The sequence below is a fragment of the Hypanus sabinus genome, chromosome 24 (assembly GCF_030144855.1).
Source record: "Hypanus sabinus isolate sHypSab1 chromosome 24, sHypSab1.hap1, whole genome shotgun sequence".
Classification (NCBI taxonomy): Eukaryota; Metazoa; Chordata; class Chondrichthyes; order Myliobatiformes; family Dasyatidae; genus Hypanus; species Hypanus sabinus.
The window spans coordinates 6,906,453-6,925,381 of record NC_082729.1 but is presented as its reverse complement, the minus strand read 5'-3'; the positions used below and the strand labels follow the sequence as shown (position 1 = coordinate 6,925,381).

Below are 18,929 nucleotides of genomic sequence, written 5' to 3'. Positions count from 1 at the left end.
TCCTCAGTCACCAATTGCCTTTTTGACTTTCAATTATTCTAGCTAATGATCCCACAGGCAGTTAACTAGCTGCAGTCTCCTTCAGAGTAATGAACGGTGTGTATCTATTACAGAAATACACTGAGGACACACAGTTACGTCTGATCATTAAACAGTATTGAAATATGTAAAGCCTCGCTGGTTCCTTCACAGATAAAAATGTTATTTTGGCATTTTGACTAAAATGGTGGATGAAGTAAAACGCGCTGATCTACCTCATAAACTCTGAAGAGGATAAAGGTTAAGAGGTATGAAAAGCTGCTAACTGTGGCAAAAAAAGCACTCACAGTTATCATGAACTAAAATGATCATAATTAAGTTTTTATAGAGCGCCCTTTTTCTTAGCCGTGTTAAGCTGTTGGAACACGAAAGGCTCCACCAGGGAGAACAAGGCCTGCTCTGGTTCGCTTTCTCTGCTTACAAGTAAACTTTGGGTGGATCTGCATAACAATAGTGGGGAAGAGCGGCTGGACGCCTATCGGATTTGGAAGGGCTTTGTGTGAACTTTCCTCTTTCCGTGTGGTCTCTGGTTTCCTTGATCTTCCATTCGTGCTGCAAAGGACTGTGAGAACGGCCGAGAGGATCACGGGGGTCTCCCTAGCATCTAGCGCTGAGTACGCAGGGCCCTTAGTATTAGCAAGGGCCCCGCCCCTCCATCCAGCATCCTCTTTGACTTTCTACCATCAGGCAGGAGACTCCGATGCATAAAGACAAGAACGGTCAAGATGCGAAACAGCTTCTTCCCTCAGGCCGTTAGGCTTCTGAAGTCCCTGCCACATCACACTCAAAGTGTCACCAGATAATTTGTGCTGTACCCTGCAATATTTAATTTATCCACTTTACTTCATTTATATATGTGTAATTCATTTGTAGATTTAATTCTTACTTTCCTAAGTTATTGTGTATTAATTGTGTGTTATGTGTATTACTGTGCTAAACACGCTGGTCTGGAGAAACACAGATGGTAAACATGGATATAGTTAAATGACGATGAACTTGACTTAACATTTGCCAACCAGCCATTACTTCAGAAAACGCAGTAGAGTCATAGAGCACTGCAGTATAGAAACAGGGCCTTTCTTATTTACTTATTGAGATATCAAGCCGTGCTGCCTAGCAACCCCCAATTTAATCCTAGCCTAACCACAACCCAATTTACAATGAGCTATTAACCTACCAAGCGGTACGTTTTAGACTGTGGGAGGAAACTGGAGCACCCGGAGGAAAACCGTGCGGTTGCAGTGAGAACGTACAAACTGCTGACAGGCAGGTATTGAACCCGGGTCGCCTGAATTGTAAAACCTGGTGTTAACCATGGCTCTACTGTGCCGCCCCATCACTCTGTTTCAAAGTTCAAAGTAAGTTTCAAAGTACATACAGTATATGCCACCATTTTCTTGCAGGCATTCATAGTAGATGCGAAGAAACACAATAGGATCAACGAAAAGCCACACACACATCAAGATGGGCAAACAACCAATGTGTGAAAGACAACAAGTTCTGTGACTACGAAAAGGAAAATGGTAGGGTAGCAGTTAGCGCGGTGATATTACAACTCGGGGTGTCGGAGTTCAGAGTTCGATTCCGGCACGGTCAGTATGAAAGTTTGAACATTCCTGCCCGTGACCATGTAGGTTTCCTCCAGGTGCTCCAGGTTCCTCCTACAGTCCAAAGACACGCAGGTTCGTAAGTTAATTGATTGTCTAGCAGACCTAAATACGGTATTGGAGCTGTGCTTATCCACAGTCGTTGGTGTGACGTGAGTAGGGCAGGGGGCTAAGCGTTCAGCCCTGTGCTGAGGGAGATTGTGGAGGAGATGTTGTTGCTAATCTGTACTGACTGAGCTCTGCAAGTGGATAGGTACACACTTGGGGGATGGGGGGGGGGGGCGCTACGGTCCGAGTGCAGACTGATGGGACTAGGCAGATTAATAGTTCAGCATGGACTAGGTGGGCCTGCTTCTGTGCTGTGGTTTTCTCTGACTATGACCATAACCCACCGAGTCCACACCGAATTGTTAGTCTGCCTAGTCCCATTGACCCGCACCTGCCCTCCATGACCCTCCCATCCACGTGCTTATCCAAACTTCTCTAAAATGTTGCAATCAAACCCACATCCACTTCTGCTGACAGCTCATTCCACACTCTTACCACCCTCAGAGTGAAGAACTGCCCCTTAAATATTTCACCATTCACACTTAAATAAGTGAAAAAAACAATAATTTCATTGTTCTGATGAAGGTGTAGGAGATCGCGTATAGCCCTCCCAACCATTGAGCACATCTACATGAAACTCAGTCATAGGAAAGCAGCAACCATCGTTAGAGATCCCCACCACCCAGGCCATGCTCTCTTCTCACTGCTGCCATCAGGTAGAAGGTACAAAAGCCTCAGGACTCACACCACCAGGTTCAAGAACAGTCACTACCCCTCAACCATCAGGCTCTTGAACAAAAGGGGATAACTACACTCACTTGTCCATCCATTGAGATGTTCTCACAACCAATGATCTCACTTTAAGGACTCTTAATCTTATTATCTCATGAAATTTGTTTTTGTTTTGTGCTGGGGCAGTTGATTTTCTTTGAATGGCTTCCATAGTTTTCTTTGTTTCGTGGCTGTCTGGAGAAGACAGATCTCAGTGTTGTACACTGCATACACACTTTGATAATAAACGTACCTTTGAACTCCTGAGACTTTGTACACTGTGATCCAGACATAGTCCCGGCAAACTGTTTCTTCAAAGCCTCCACATCGAGAAAGTGGTGGACACAGCCCAAGTCATCACGGGCAAAGCCCTCCCAACCACTCAGTACATTAGCAAGGAGTGTTGACTCAAGAAAATAGTATCCATCATGAAAGACCCCACCATCCAGGCCATGTCCTCAGCTCACTACTGGTACAGAAGCCTTAGGCCCTTCACAACCAGGCTCTGAACCAGTCATGAGTGATGTAAAGATGAGCTTTATTTGTTGCATGTACATATGTCCAAGAGGACCACAACCTTTTGGTAGGTATGGAAACTTGCGTCCCTCAATGACCCAGAGAGCTATGTTGGCCGGAGTCAGGGCTTTAGGCTTGGGCTCTTGGTTGGGTCACCGATGACAAACAGGTCAAAGGGTAGAGGCCAGACTAAGAGTGGTCCACCGATCCCCCAGGTTCAGGGGTTCAGCTCAGGTCTAACAACCCTGACTGGTAAAATAAAATTGCTATTGAAGTAGCAATGAAGAATCCTTCTACATCTGAATGGACCGATATTCCTGACTGTCCACCTGGCACTTGGATGACTGACAGTAGTGAAGACCGAGAGGAAGTTATTGACACGATGAAGGAAGCTCTGAACACCGCCAGAGATGGAGGACCTTCATTGCTGCCCTAAACGCCAGTGGTGTAATGGGCAGTAAGAACATCGAAATATACAGCAAAATCATTTTACATCAAATCAATTCAATGAAGATTGTGCTGGGTGACCACACTCACAGCGCCAACATAGCATGTCCACAACTTACTAACCTTAACCGGTATGTCTTTGGACTATTGGAGGAAACCGGAGCACGTGGAAGAAGCACACGTTGTTACAGGAAGAAACTTTAAGCTACTTCCAGGCAGCAGCGGGTGTGGAATCCCGAACGGTGAAAACGGTGCGCTAACCGCTACTCTAGTGTGCCGCCCACAATCGTCTTTACTCGGCAAGCATCAGGCTTCTGAGCTGGAGTGGATAACTTCAATCTCCACTCCTCTGAACTGAGTTTACAACCTACAGATTCACCTTCAAAGGCTCTTTACAGTTTATGTTCTTGGTATTATTTTGATCGGCACAATTTCTGTCCCCTTGCTCATTGGTGTTTGTCCATCCTTGTCTGTCCGTGTAGTTTTTCATAATATTCTATTGCATTTCTTTTCTCCTGCAAATATCTGCAAGAAAATAAATCTCAAGGTAGTAGATGGTAACGTTTGTTATGCACCGTGTCGTACGACATGGACGATCGTGGTCTTTCCATGACTGTGATTGTTCTTGGCAAATTTTTCTTTGGCAATTTGGCAAAATTTGCCTTCTTCTGGGCAGTGTCTTTACCATATGGGTGACCCCGGCCATTATCGATACTCTTCAGAGATTGTCAGCCTGGCGTCAGTGGTCGCATAACCAGGACTTGTGATGTGCACCGGCTGCTCATACGGCCGTCCACCACCTGCTCCCATGGCTTCATGTGACCCTGACCGGGGGTGGGGGGGTGGAAGTGGATAAGCAGGTGCTACCCCTTGCTTAAGGATGACCTGTCAGCCAGCGGAGCAAAGGAGCGCCTACACCTTCCTTGCTCGAGGCGTATCTCCACCCCGCCGCCCAACAAGTTGTAGTAGATTTTCTTTTTTTCAATTTTACATCTTTTGCTCAGCATAACAAAACTTTCAATTTCCAGATACATTTACATTCCTTCCCCTCACAGATATGTAAAGTAAACACTGGAACTCTCACCCACCGTTTTTGGACTTGTCCCAAACGTCAGGCATACTGGAGTGATATTTTGGGTGAAAAGGAAAAGATTCTGAAGATGGAGTTTGAACTGGACCCAGTGTCTTTTCTCTTAAGCTTACCCAGCAGTTGTATTAATAATGCACATCAGAAAAAACTTCTTAACATCCTGACTTTTTGTGCGAGGAAGAACATTTTACTTTGTAGTATATTTTCTAAACAGGGAGCGAGTTCAGAAACCGAATGTGCAGTGGAACCTGGGAGTTCTATTCCTGGATTCCCTAAAGGTTAACTGGCAGTCAGTGGCAAGGATGGGAAAAAAAAATATTTGCATTCATTTTGAGAATACTATTCATCTGTGTGCTTACTAGTTCATAATCACCTCTGTTTTAAAACTGCCATTCTCCAAATTGCCACTTCGTGTTGTTTAATGTCCCTCAAGTTTTCCACCATCCACGTGATATCTGTGTTGGGGTGAGGAGGCTGTCACCTCCACATCAACTGACAGTAAATTTTGTCCTTTTAGACTGATGCAAGAGTTTTTTTTTATTTCCGCTGTTGGTGGGAACGGACTATGTGGAGGGAAAGGGGGATCTTGGGGTCCACATACGTGGATCACTCAAAGTTGCCATGCAAGTTGAAAGGGTGGTTGAGAAGGTGTCCGGTGTGTTGATCTTCAGTAGTCAGGGGATTGAGTTCAAGAGCCATGAGGTAATGTTGCGGCTCTGTAAAACCCTGGCTAAACTACACTTCGTATTGTGTTCAGTTCCGGTCACCTCATTACAGGAAGGACGCGGAAGTTTTAGAGGGGCTGCAGAGGGAGATTTACCAGGATACTGCCTGGAGCTAAGGCTTTTCTCTTTGGAGCGAAGGAGGATGTGAAGTGACTTGACAGAGGTGTACGAGATGTTAAAAGGCATAGATCGAGTGGACAGCTGGAGACTTTTCTTCCCGGGGTGGAAATGGCTAATAGGAGGGGGCATAATTTTAAGGTGATTGGAGGAAAGCACAGGGGCAATGTCAGAGGTAAGTTTTAACACAGAGATTGGTGGGTGCATGGCAGATGCCGGGGGGGGGGGGGGAATCAAGGCAGATATTTTAGGGACATTTAAGAAACCCTTTGATAGGTGCATGGATGATAGAAAAATAGAAGAGTATACGAGAGGGAGGGGTTTGATTGGTCTAGGTAGGAGAATGTTAAAACACTGAACAAAGGGCCTATATGCAGTATTCTTTATGTTCTCATTCTATGTTCTACATTATGTGTGTCAGCTGCTGACCACGTTTTGTACTTTAAAAACCATCTTAATAACTGTACAGAAATGCAGGACACCCTGTGAGGAGTGCAATAGAAATGCAAATATGTTTTTCTTCCTTTCTTTCTCCCCCCTCCCCTTCCTTTCTCGTTAGCAGCTGCGGGGAATGGAGGACCTGTGCGCTGATGCCTCTTTCGGTGGGGGAATGCCCCAGGAAGTGCAGCCCGGCTTACAGTTGTCAGTTAGAGCTTCTGAAACCCGTTGTGAATGAATCAGCAAAGCTTATCAAAAACAGTTAGACTGCTGATATGGGACTTCTAAACCGTTTCCAGTCTGCCCAGGGGAGCAAAAGGATATCGGTGCTTTACAGTGTGCCTCACCGCTAATGCATGCCTCTGCAAATCCATGAGCAGAAGAGGACTTTTGCAGTGCTTTTATGCAATATCCCTGAAATTACTTTGTTTTCATTTCTGTAAGGCCATAAGTCCATGAGATATAGGAGCAGAATTCGGCCATTTGGCCCATTGAGACTCAATTGATCCTCTTCCATCGTGGCTGATCCACTTTCCCTCTTGGCCCCATCTCCTGCCCTCTCCCCATATCCCTTCATGTCCTGACTAATCAAGAATCTATCAGTCTTTGCTGTAAACATACCCAATGACCTGGCCTCCACAGCTGCCTGTGGCAATGAATTCCACTGACTCACCACCGTCTGGATGAAGAAATTCCTCCTCATTTCCGGCTAGTTCAAGAACCAGATGGTCGAAGGGAAGGGGCTACTTCTGAATCTGGTGGTGTGGGACATCAGGCATCTGAGCCGACCCTTGTGCTGACCCTGGTTGGTAGGTTAACTGGTCATTATAAATTGTTCTGTGATTAGGCTAGGATTAAACTGGGGGGGGGGCGGGTTTGCAGGGCAAGGGCCAGGAGAGCCTTTTCTGTGCTGTATCTCAATAAATAAATAAATATAATTTCTGTTCTAAATGGACGTCCCTTAATTCTGACCAGGAGTTCCCAACCTTTTTTATGCCATGGGCCAACACCGTCAAGAAAGGGGTCCAAGGGCCCCAGGCTGGAAACTCTTGATTCTCAGGCTGTGCCCTCGGGTCCGACACTATCCACACTATCAAGACCTTTCAACTTTCTGTGGGTCTCAATGAGATCGCCCCTCATTCTTCTGAATTCCAGTAAGCACAGGCCAAGAGCTGTCAAATGATCCTGATATGACAAGCCTGGGTTTATTTTCGTGAACCTTGTTTGAACTCTCTCCAATGCCAGCACACCCCTTCTTAGATAAGGGGCCCAAAACTGCCCACAATACTCCAAGTGAGGCTTCACCAGTGTCTTACAAAGTGTCCACGTTACACCCTTACATGGCTCGAAGGGATGGAAGGACTTGTTCTGCGCTGTATCTCAATAAATAAATAAACAGCTCCGAGGTTCATTTTCTTGTGGGCATTCACAGTAAATTCAAGAAACACAACAGGATCAATGAGAGAACACACCCAAAGGAGGGTCAACAAACAAAACAATAATGCTAATAACTAAATAAATAAACAATAAATATCAAGAACATAAGATGAAGTGCCCTTGAAAGTGAGTCCATTGGTTGTGGGAATGGTTCAATTTTGGGGCAAGTGATGTTGAGTGAAACTATCCCCTTTGGTTCAAGAGCCATCTTGGGTGCCAGCCTACAAATTACCCAGGACGTCTTCAGGGAGCGGTGTCTCAGAAAGGTAGCGTCCTTTATTAAGGACCTCCAGCACCCAGGGCATGCCCTTTTCTCACTGTTACCATCAGGTAGGAGATACAGAAGCCTGAAGGCACACACTCAGTGATTCAGGAACAGCTTCTTCCCCTCTGCCATCAGATTGCTAAATGGACATTGAAGCTTTGGACACGTCTTCACATTTCAAATATATATTATTTATATTTTTGCACGATTTTTAATCTATTCAATATATGTATGTTGTATTTGATTTACTTATTTATTATTAGTATTATTTTATTTTGTTTTTTCTTCTATGTTATGTATTACATTGAACTGCTGCTACTAAGTTAACAAATTTCATGGCACGTGCCAATGATGATAAACCTGATTCTGACTGTGACTTACTGAGTACGCCCACAAGAAAATTAATCTCAGAGTTGTATGTGGTGACATATATGTACTTCGATAATAAATTTACTTTAAGCTTTCATACAAAGTGAAATTTGTTGTTTTGCAAAAGCAGTATAGTGAAAAACATTGAAACATGACATTACTTACAATTGGGGTCACAGTAGCACAGTTAGCACAACGCTTAACAGTACCAGCGGTCCAGGTTCAATTCCCACCACTGCCTGTAAGAAGTTAGAACATTCTCCAGGTGCTCCGGTTTGGTCCTACAGTCCAAAGACCTACCAGCTGGTAGGCTAATTGGACATTGCAAACTGTCCTGTGATTAGCCTAAGGCTTAATCAGGTGACTACTGAGTGGCATGGCTTGAAGGACAGGATGGCCCACTCTGTGCTGCATCTCAATAAATAAAAATAATTATATACAAGACAGAAACAGCAGTCCCTGCCAATGTTCCCTCTGATTTATAATGACCAGTTTAGCAAAAATCTTGTGCTGTGTAATTTTTTTTTGCCCAGTTCCAACATTTGCACACTGAATAATTTCCTCAATAAAAACAATATAAATAAGCCAGTTCTAAAATCTGCAGACGAATCATTTCAAACTCCCCATTGTCAACACCATCCGCATCAGAGACTAGAAAAGGTAATGTGATTATGTACCGTTGTGAAATATATTTAACATGCCAACGAGGGAGAGGGTGACAAACCTACGGGCGCAGTTTAAATTCCCTTGTGCGCTAGTAGCAAAAGATGTGTGAGTGCGCGCACACATGCATACACATTGGAGGGAGCATTGGTCCCTGCTTGTACCCCTTCTGATCATGCCATTGTGAATTGGCGATATCTTATTAACCATAAGATACTGGAGTGGAATTCGGCCAATTGGCCCATTGGTGACCTAAATCCTGGAAATGTGTTCTGAACAATATTGGGGGGGCACCTTCAGTGGAACATAATTTATATTATATTTATTTATTTCATTAGAGAATCGGCATGGAACAGGCCCTGCTGACCCACCAAGCCGCACCCCATTGCAATTCATTGATTTAACCCTAGCCTAATAATAATAAGTATTTTATTGATCCCAAATGGTAAATTCTTTCGTTACAGCAGCAGCGTTTATAACCATATAACAATTACAGCACAGAAACGAGCCATCTCAGCCCTTCTAGTCCATGTGGAACGCTTACTCTCACCTAGTCCCACTGACCCGCACTCAGCCCATAACCCTCCATTCCTTTCCCGTCCATATACCTATCCAATTTTACTTTAAGTGACAATACCGAACCTGCCTCTACCACTTCTACTGGAAGCTCGTTCCACACTGCTACCACCCTCTGAATAAAGAAATTCCCCCCTCGTGTTACCCTTAAACTTTTGCCCCCTTAACTCTCAACTCATGTCTTCTTGTTTGAATCTCCCCTACTCTCAATGGAAAAAGCCTATCCACGTCAACTCTATCTATCCCCTTCATAATTTTAAATACCTCTATCGTCCCCCTCAACCGTCTACGCTCCAAATAATAAAGACCTAACTTGTTCAACCTTTCAAAACACACTTTAAAAACACACAGCAGTGTTCAGCCTTAGCTAATAATAAAGTATAGAATAATACTATACATAATAATAATTTACCAATGTGCAATAATTTGCAATAATGTACAAAATAATAAAACAGAGTCTATTGTACTATGACGTGTGTTCTCCTGTTGCACAGAGATGAACTGTTGTGTACGCTTATTGCATTTAGTAGGAAAGATTTTCTGTAACGATCCTTGTGACAGCGGAGCTGAATGAGTCTGTTCGAACAGGATGCTCTGCTGCTTATTCAGTAGGTCTTGGAAAAGATGTGCCAGATCACAAGACAATTTTCAATGACCATTCAACCTACTAACTGGTACAGCTTTGGACTGTGGGAGGAAACCAGAGCACCTGGAGGAAACCCATGCGCTCACAAGAAGGACATGCAAACTTTCTTACAGAGGACACTGGAATTGAAGTCTGAACTCTAATGACCTGAGCTTTAATAGTGACGCGCTAACCACTATGCTACTGTGATGCTCCAAGAGAAGCAGAAGAACATTGGACCCTTAGATCTACTCTGCTATCAAATAAGATCATGGATCATGAATAAAATAAGGAATTTATTTAGCCAGAGAGTGGTGAATCTGTGGAATTCATTGCCACAGGAGGCTTTGGAGGCCAAGGCTTTGGATATATTTAAGGCAGAAGTTGATAGATTTTTGATTAGTCAGGGCATGAAGGGATACGGTGAGAAGGCAGGAGATTGGGGCTGAGAGGGAAAATAGATCAGCCATGATGAAATGGTGGAGCAGACTCGATGGGCCAAATGGCCTAATTCTGCTCCTGTATCTTATAGTCTTATGGTCTCATGATGTAGATTTTGAGGTCAAGAGTCCAACTTATGGGACCAGGACACCCACCATCCAATAGTGGGGGTAGAGGTTGCCCTGCTTTTTGCATTAAGGCTTCTCAGTTACCATGGCTGCCCTAAGACCTCTCACCAAGCCTAATATTGTGAAGAAATGCAGGGAGAAGTTCACCCGTCACCATTCAGATCGCTACGTGAAAATTGCGTTTAACTGGCGGAAACCAAGGGGTATTGACAATAGAGTTCACCGGAGATTTAAGGGTCAGATCCTTATGCCAAATGTTGGTTATGGCACAACAAGCAACACATGTTACCGCCGGGATTCAAAAAAATTCTTGGTTCACAATGTGAAGGAGCTGGAGGTTCTGATGATGGGCAACAAGACATATTGTGCTGAGATTGCTCACAATGTCTCTTCCAAAAACCGCAAGACAATTGTGGAGGGGGCAGCCCAGCTTGCTATCAAGATCACCAATCCCAATGCCAGGCTACGCAGTGAAGAGAATGAATAGCCTTCTCACTGAACTACATCTAATTCTTTAATAAAATGTTTAAAATTAAAAAAAAAAGTTGCCCTTGAGCCAGTTAGCATGTGCTTGCAAGCTTCTGCCCAATGGGAAAGGGGAGAATGGGAACGCTCAGGGTTTGATTATGTTGTCTGCTTTACAGAGGCAGCAATTATGATGAGAGGGCAAGAGAATAGAGAGAGAAAGCACGGAAGGAATGCAAAAGGCTTGCGCTTCCTCCTCTGGAGTATTGTGGGCAGTTTGGGGCCCCCTATCTAAGAAAGGATGTGCTGGCATTGGAGAAGGATCAAAGGAGATTCACAAAAATGATCCTGTGATTGAAAGAACGAACTTGAGAAAATCAACAGATGCTGGAAATCCAAAGCAACACACAAAATGCTGGAGGAACTCAGCAGGCCAGGCAGCATCTGTGGAAAAGAGTAAACAGTTGATGTTCGTGAGGAGTCTTGTACTCACTGGAACACAGTCGAAAGCCCTTGATAGAGTGGGTGTGGAGAGGATGTTTCCCATGGTGGGCGAGTCTAAGATCAGAGGCTAGAGCCTCAGGATAGAGGGGCATCCTTTTAGAACGGAGATGAGGAGGAATTTCTTTAACCAGTGAGTGGTGAGTCTGTGGAATTTGTTGCCACAGGCGGCTGTGGAGGCCAAGTCCGTAGGTGTATTAAAGGCAGAGGTTGATAGGTTCTTGATTAGGCAGGGCATGAAGGGATACGGGGAGAAGGCAGGAGATTGGGGCTGAGAGGGAAATGGACAATGTTGTCCATTTCCCTGTTTGTCCTATGTACAAAATTAAGGGAGGGAAGTTTAGGGGAGACATCAGGGGTAAGTTTTTTTACACAGAGGATTGTGAGTGCCTGGCATGACTTGCTAGGGATGGTGGTGGAGGCTAAAACATTAGGGGTATTTAAGAGCCTCTTGGACAGGCACATGGATGAAAGAAAAATAGAGGGTTATGGAGTAGTGTGGGTTTAGTACTTTTTTTAGGGATCATATGGGTGGGCATAACATGGAGGTCTGAAGGGCCTGTACTGTGCTGTAGTGTTCTATGGTTCTATGGATCAGCCATGATGAAGTGGAGGGGCAGACTCGATGGGTCAGATGATCTTATCCTGCTCCTAAATCTTATGGTCTTATTCACACGGTTTATAATAACAGATTTGTGCATCAGTCATGGTTCATTGGGAAACGCAAGCACCTCGCAGTCAGGAGGGAACTTTAATGATAAGTAATGGGGTTGTCACTCCAGAGCAGTATTGACAGAATGTTGCAATGTTGAGAGGTTTATAAAATAATGTATTCAGTTAAGGTGCAGATTCAGAATCAGGGTTATTATCACGGACATATGGTGTGAAATTTGTTGCTTCGTGGCAGCTGTACGGTGCAATACATTAAAGTTACCCTGAATTACATGAACTATATATAAAAATTAATAGTCAAAAAGAGTGCAAAATAGTGAGGTAGTGTTCGTGGGTTCGTGAACCATTTAGAAATCTGATGGCGGTGGGTTATGCCTGGCATGTTCTTGAAGATACACACACACTGTTGAAGATGGTGCTTTCAGGCTTTTGTATTCTGCCCAATGGGAAAGGGGAGAAGAGACGATGTCTAGGATAAGTTAGGGTCTTTGATTATGTTGTCTGCTTTACTGAGGCACGGACAATCGTGAGAGAGCAATGCAAGGGAATTGAACGAGAAAGGGATTTTCAAATCCTAGGTGTTAATATTTTGGAGAACCTGTCCTAGGCCCAACACTAATGTGCAATTATGAAGAAATCTCTTCATTCGGAGCTTGCAGAGATTTGGCATGCCATCTAAAACTCTGTCAAACTTCTATAGATGTGTAATGGAGAGTATGTTGACTGGCCGCATCACAGCCTGTTAAGGAAACGCCAATGCCCTTGAGCGGAAAATCCTACAAAAAGCAGTGGACGCAGCCCAGGCCATCATGGGTAAAGATTTTTGTGCGGTATTGTGGGGGCAGAATCTCTCAGCACATTAAGACTACTCTGCTGTTCTATCATGGTGGATTTATATTTCTTTCAAACCCATTCTCTGCCTTCTCCCCTTAACCTATGACTCACTAATCAGGAACCTGGCAACCTCCATTTTAAATATACCCATTGACATGCCTTCCACAGCCATCATGCGACCATGAGTTCCACAGATTCACCACCCTCTAGGTAAAGAAATTCCTCATCTCAGTTCCAAGGAGACATTCTTCTATCCTGAGGCTGTGCCCTCTGGCCCTAGACTCTCCCACTGTTGGAAGCATCCTCTCCATGCCCACTCTGTCTAGGCCTTTCAATATTGAGTAGGCTTCAGTGTGATTCCTCCATCCTCTCATTCCTCTGAACTCCAGTGAATGCAGGTCAAGAGCAATTAAATGCTCCTCATACATTAGGAACAAGAGAAAATATACAGATGCAAGAGGATCTCAGCAGGCCAGGCAGCATCTATGGAAAAGAGTACAGTCGATATTTTGGGTCAAAACCCTTCTTTTCCATAGATGCTGCCTGGCCTGATGACTTCCTCCAGCATTTTGTGTGTGTTGCCCCTCATACATTAACACTTTAATTTCAGGGCTCATTCTTGTGAATCTCCTCTGGACCATCTCCAATGTCAGCCAAGACCTTCCTTAGATCGGGGGGCCCAAAACTGCACACCATACTCCAAATGTGGTCTGACCAATGCTTTATGAAGCCTCAGCATTACATCCTTAACGGGTTAATGGCCCATTATACACTCAGTGGCCACTTTATTAGGTACATCTGCATACCTGCTTGTTAATGATAATATCTAATCAGCCAATCATGTGGCAGCAACCCAATGCATAAAAGCATGCAGACATCATCAAGCAGTTAATTGGTCATTGTAAATTGCCCCTGATTAGGCTAGCATTAAATCAGGTGATTGCTGGGATTCCACACTATACCTCAATAAATTAAAAAAAAATAGTAACAATGTAACAACCAATCAACTGGATCTTGAACTCGGGCAAGCAGTTAATCCATAATACCAGCCTTAAGGAATGTGGCATCGTTGAAGGGTCTATGGTGGAAAAGATGTGCAGCTTCAAGTTCCTGGATGCCAACATCTTGGAAGACCTCTCCTGGGTCCAACAGATAGATGCAACCATGAAGAAGGCACGCCATTGTCCTTGCTTTCATAGAAGCATAAAGAGATGCAACATGTCATCAAGGAATCTGTTATACACCCAGTGGCCACTTTATTAGGAACATCTACACACCTGCCCGACAATGCAAGTATCTAATCAGCCAATCATGTGGTAGCAACTCAATGCATAAAAGCATGCTGACGTGGACAAGAGGTTCAGTTGTTGTTCAGACCAGACATCCAAATGGGGAAGAAATGTGATCTAAGTGTCTCTGACCATGTAATGGACTGAGACCATCATTGGCTGTCTATGTCGCCAGATGGGGTGGTTTATCTCAGAAACTGCTGCTCCCCGGGGATTTTCGTGCACATCTCCCGAGAGCTTACAGAGAACAGCGTGCAAAACCACAAACATCTAGTGATCAGCTGTTCTGGAAGCGAAAGCCCTTTGTTAATGAGAGAGGTCAGAGGAGAATGGGCAGACTGGTTGAAGCTGACAGGAAGGCAACAGGAACTCAACTAACCACGTGTTACAACAGTGGTGTGCAGAACAACATCTCAGAATAGACAACAAATTGAGCCCTGAAGCGGATGGTCTACAGCAGCAGAGGCAGCAGAAGATACACTCAGTGGCCACTTTAGTAGGTACAGGAGGTACCTAATAAAGTAGACATTGAATGTAAATTGTCCATACTGGCACAATCTGGAGGAGTTCAAAGGTCAATGTTCAAAGTAAATTTATTACCAAAGTGCAGAAGTGTCACCATTTACAACCATGAAGTTCTCTTTTTTTTGCAGGTATTCACAGAAGAACTAAAAGAAATACAATAGGATCAATGAAAAGCTACTCACAAAAAAGACCAATCAATGAGCAAAAGAAGACAAACTGTGCAAATAATAAATAAGTAAGTTAATTAATTAATAATACTGAGTACATGAGTTGTGCAGTCCTTGAAAGTGAGTCTACAGTTTGTGGAATCGGTTCAGAACTGGCGTGAGTGAAGTTATCCATACTGGTTCAGGAGCCTGTTGCTTGAAGGGAAAATGACTGTTCCTGAAGCTGGAGGTGTGGGACCTAGGGCTCCTGTACTTCCTTCCCACAGTAGCAGTGAGGAGAAAGCATAGCCTGCGCGGTGGAGATCCTTAATGATGGAATTTTTTCTGGGACTTGTTCACGGGTGTTGATGAATACCAGTGTTCATATCAATGACCTCTGTTGGGTTTGATGGCCCAGATACAATACAGGATGGTTTGCTCACTGCATCTACTCCTGCTCTCGCAGAAATCTCACCAATTCTTCCCCCATAGCCATTCTTCTACATGCATCCATTAATGCCCAGACATCGTCACGCTGAGGATATGTTACAGTGACTGATTAACCAAAAGGCAACATCTCTTTGGGAATGTGCAATGAACCAGAGTATGCAGGAGATATGTTAATCACATATAAACTCAACGATTCAGGAACAGCTACCATCCAATTTCTGAATGGACATCGAATCCATGAACACTACATCACTACTTTTTTATTTCTAATTTTTTAGATAAATGGATAGATAGATAGATGCTTTGAAACAAGCAGCCAACGGATGCTGCCCAACCTGCTGAGTTCCTCCAGCTTGTTTGTACATGTTGATTTGACCCCGGCATCTGCAGTGTACTTTGTGTTTAGACAGATACTTCATTGATTCCAAAAAAAATTACAGTAGCATTATGAGTGCACAAATATACAAATATTAGAAGTTACCTTAAAAATAAGATGTACAAGATTTACAAGTCAAAAACTACAAGATTTACAAGATTTCCAAGTTCATACTGATAAGACGGTAGTTCAAGAATTACTGTAATATTATACAGTAATGGGCGTACGTTCACACTGTCCAGATAAGAAGTGATGGGAATATTGTACATGGGTGTCTGTGAAAGCAGGGTGTGGTAGACAGAGGTTAGTTACAGTCTAACAGGAGAGAGTCATCACTTCCCCGGCTATAGGTTGGCTCATTATAGAGCTTTTTTTTTCCCTTTTCTCAATTTAATTTTTTTACAAGATTCCTTTATTACAAATATCTGTGCTATACAATATATACAAAATAGTGAGAGCAGCCCACGCAACTACACAAGAAGGGGCCGCAGCCTCGCACACTCCAGGTACGTGTGGTACACGGTCTCCTCCAGCCCATACGGTGGGTGTACACAGGGCGGGAGATCTGTGTACAAACTAAAGAACTTATTGTGGGGCACCGCTCTACGCAGCACCCATAGAGCCTGATGGCTGAGGGTAAGAATGACCTCATATTGCGTTCTTTGGAGCAGCGCAGTTGTCTTGGTCTATTTCTGAACCTGCTCCTCTGTTCAGCCAAGGTCCGCCGCCATCTCCTTTGTCTTACTGATGTTGAGCTGCAGATGATTCAGCTTGCACCATTTGACAAAGTCCTGCACCAGGGCCATGTGTTCATCCTCCCGTCCTCCCTTTATACACCCAAGTATTGCTGAGACATGAGAGAGTTTCTGCAGATGACTCCGCTCAGCATTGTATCTAAAGTGTGAGGTAAACAGGAAGGGAGCCAATACAGCCCAGTGCTGTTTATAGCCACCTCTGATGCACAGCTCTGAAGCCACACAAACTGTGGCCTGCCATTCAGGTAGACCATTATCCAGAATACATTGGAAGTGCCAATCCGCGTTGAACGGGAACAAGGGCTGTATGGTATTGAAGGCACTTGAGAAACCTGCTTCTCCAAATGCGAGTAGTCTCTATTCAGCAGGTAGATGACAGCATTGTCGACTCCAATGTGCTCCTAGTAGGCTAACTGCAAGGGACTGAGGGCAGATCTGACCAGGGGTCGGAGGTGAGCCAGGACCAGCCTCGCTAGAGTCTTCATGATGTGTGAGGTCAGGGCCACTGGGCTGTAGTCCTTCAAGGCTCTCGGTCAGTACACACGATGTTTTCCACACTGTTGGGACCCTTTTCATACTGGGACTCAGACTGAAAATGTGCTGTGGAACTCCACACAGCTGCTCAGCGCAGTCCTTCAGAAGCTTGGAGTTCACACCATCTGGTCCTGATGCTATGCCGTGTTCTCACCTGCTCAGTAGTGAAGGTGAGTCCATGATGACTGGGGAGTTGGTGGCAGGTGGGGCTGGGGGAGGTGAAGATCAGGACGATATCAATTGGTGTGTGGATGGTTAAGTGCAGAGGAAGGAAGGGATGTAGACAATGGTAGCCTGTGTTGTTCATCCACGTGTTGAACAGGGGTGGGGGAGGGAGGAGGGGAGATGTTGGTGCAGAGGGAGCGTCGTGTGCCTCAGCTCCTGGGCCGGTATGCTGAGGAGGGTGTGAACAGGAAGGCAATTCTCAAACCTATTGAAAAATTGGTTTAACTCATTAGTCCATTCACGGCTGCATTCTGAGCCTCTACAGCTAGGCTGAATGAAGCCAATGAGGTTCTTCATGCCTCTCCACACCTCCCATGAGCTACTCTGCCCAAGCTTGTTCTCCAACTCTCTCCTGTATTCCTCTTTAGCCACCTTGATCTTCTCCTTTAGCTCCCTCTGCACATGTTTCAACTCCTCCCCGTCTCCTGATCTAAAGGTTTTTGCACTACTTATTTAAATATTTTATATATATAATTACTGTAATTTACAGATTTTCTCTATTATTAAGTACTGGATTGTACAGTTGCTGCAAAGTTAACAAATGTATGCTGGTGAAATTAAACTTGATTCTGATTAAGAGGGACAGAAGTGGAGATCGGCCATTAAATCCAGCACATCAGGACTGTGAGCAACACTAGCTCCATTACATCAGCCCATAACTCATTGTAATGAAGGGTGCAACAGTCGCGTGACGCTATTGCAGCTCAGGGCATCCGAGTTTGGAGTTCAATTCCGGTGGCGTTTGTAAGAAGTTTGAACGTTCTCCCCGTGACCACGTGGGTTTCCTCTGGGTGCTCGCGCACTCCAAAGTCACACTAGTTAGAAGGCCAATTGGTCCTTGTGAGTCAAAATGTCCTGTGAGTAGGCTAGATTTAAATAGGTGGGCTGCTATGTGGTCCACCTCATTGGGTCACACGGTACCGCGAAATGAAAATAAATAAATAAATGAATAAGTGATCCGTAAGATAGTTTTGGAACGTAGTGCAGAGTAATTTCCAGTACTCACACAATTTAACAACAATATGAGCTACAGCAGCGTCTTTTCTCTTCCTCGTAATAAGAATGGACTGGTCAACTGTTTCAGATTAGATGGGGCAAATGTTTCAAAAGAATGTCTTAAGATGGATCGTGCATGCTGTTACATAAACTTACATGTTGTTTTTTTTATGAGTGTCTTTTGTAATTTCTTGCAGCAACAGAGCAAATTATGCAACTAGAACTATATTTCAATGCTCTTTGCTTCTGTGGTCAACGGTTTCTTGCATAACGTTATTATTTGCTAGGTTTTTAAATCATATTTTTTTCATCAGCCTTGTTAGAATTTATAGAGTACAGTGTGTATACCTCCTGAAACATGAATCCAATTATGATTTCATATTATCCATATGAGTAATAACTTAATTAGTGATCCCTGGCATGTGGAAGGAAAAAAATTTGATTTTGGCTAATACTGTAAACTGCACAATAATAAATCAAGTCAAGTCAAGCCAAGTTTATTGTCATTTAACTATATACATGTCTACCGTCAAATGAGACAATGTTTCTCTGGACCAGAGTGCACAAAACACATAAAAGTTTATGAAAGTGTGGATGAAACCTACAGATGAATTACACACAAGTAAACAAACTAAAGTGCATAAATTAAATACTGTAAGGTACAGAACAGATTAAACTAAAATAAAGTAAAATTTATTATTAGAGTACAGCCATGTCACTACATGCCTGAGGTTCTTTTTCGTGCGGGTATACTCAGCAAATCTATAGAATAGTAATTGTACATAGAATCAATCAAAGAACAAGAGCATAGAAGACAATAAACTGTGCAAATGCAAATATAAATAAGTAGCAATGAATA

The 18,929-nt window shown here is 43.8% G+C and overlaps 1 protein-coding gene across 1 annotated transcript; it reads left to right on the top strand.

Moving 5' to 3' along the window:
- Positions 1-10,378: 10,378 nt before the first annotated feature.
- On the top strand, positions 10,379-10,846 carry LOC132380759 (large ribosomal subunit protein eL32-like). Its single transcript, XM_059949746.1, has one exon. It carries the CDS (start codon positions 10,388-10,390, stop codon positions 10,787-10,789), a length of 402 nt encoding a protein of 133 aa, XP_059805729.1. The 5' UTR covers positions 10,379-10,387; the 3' UTR covers positions 10,790-10,846.
- Positions 10,847-18,929: the final 8,083 nt, after the last annotated feature.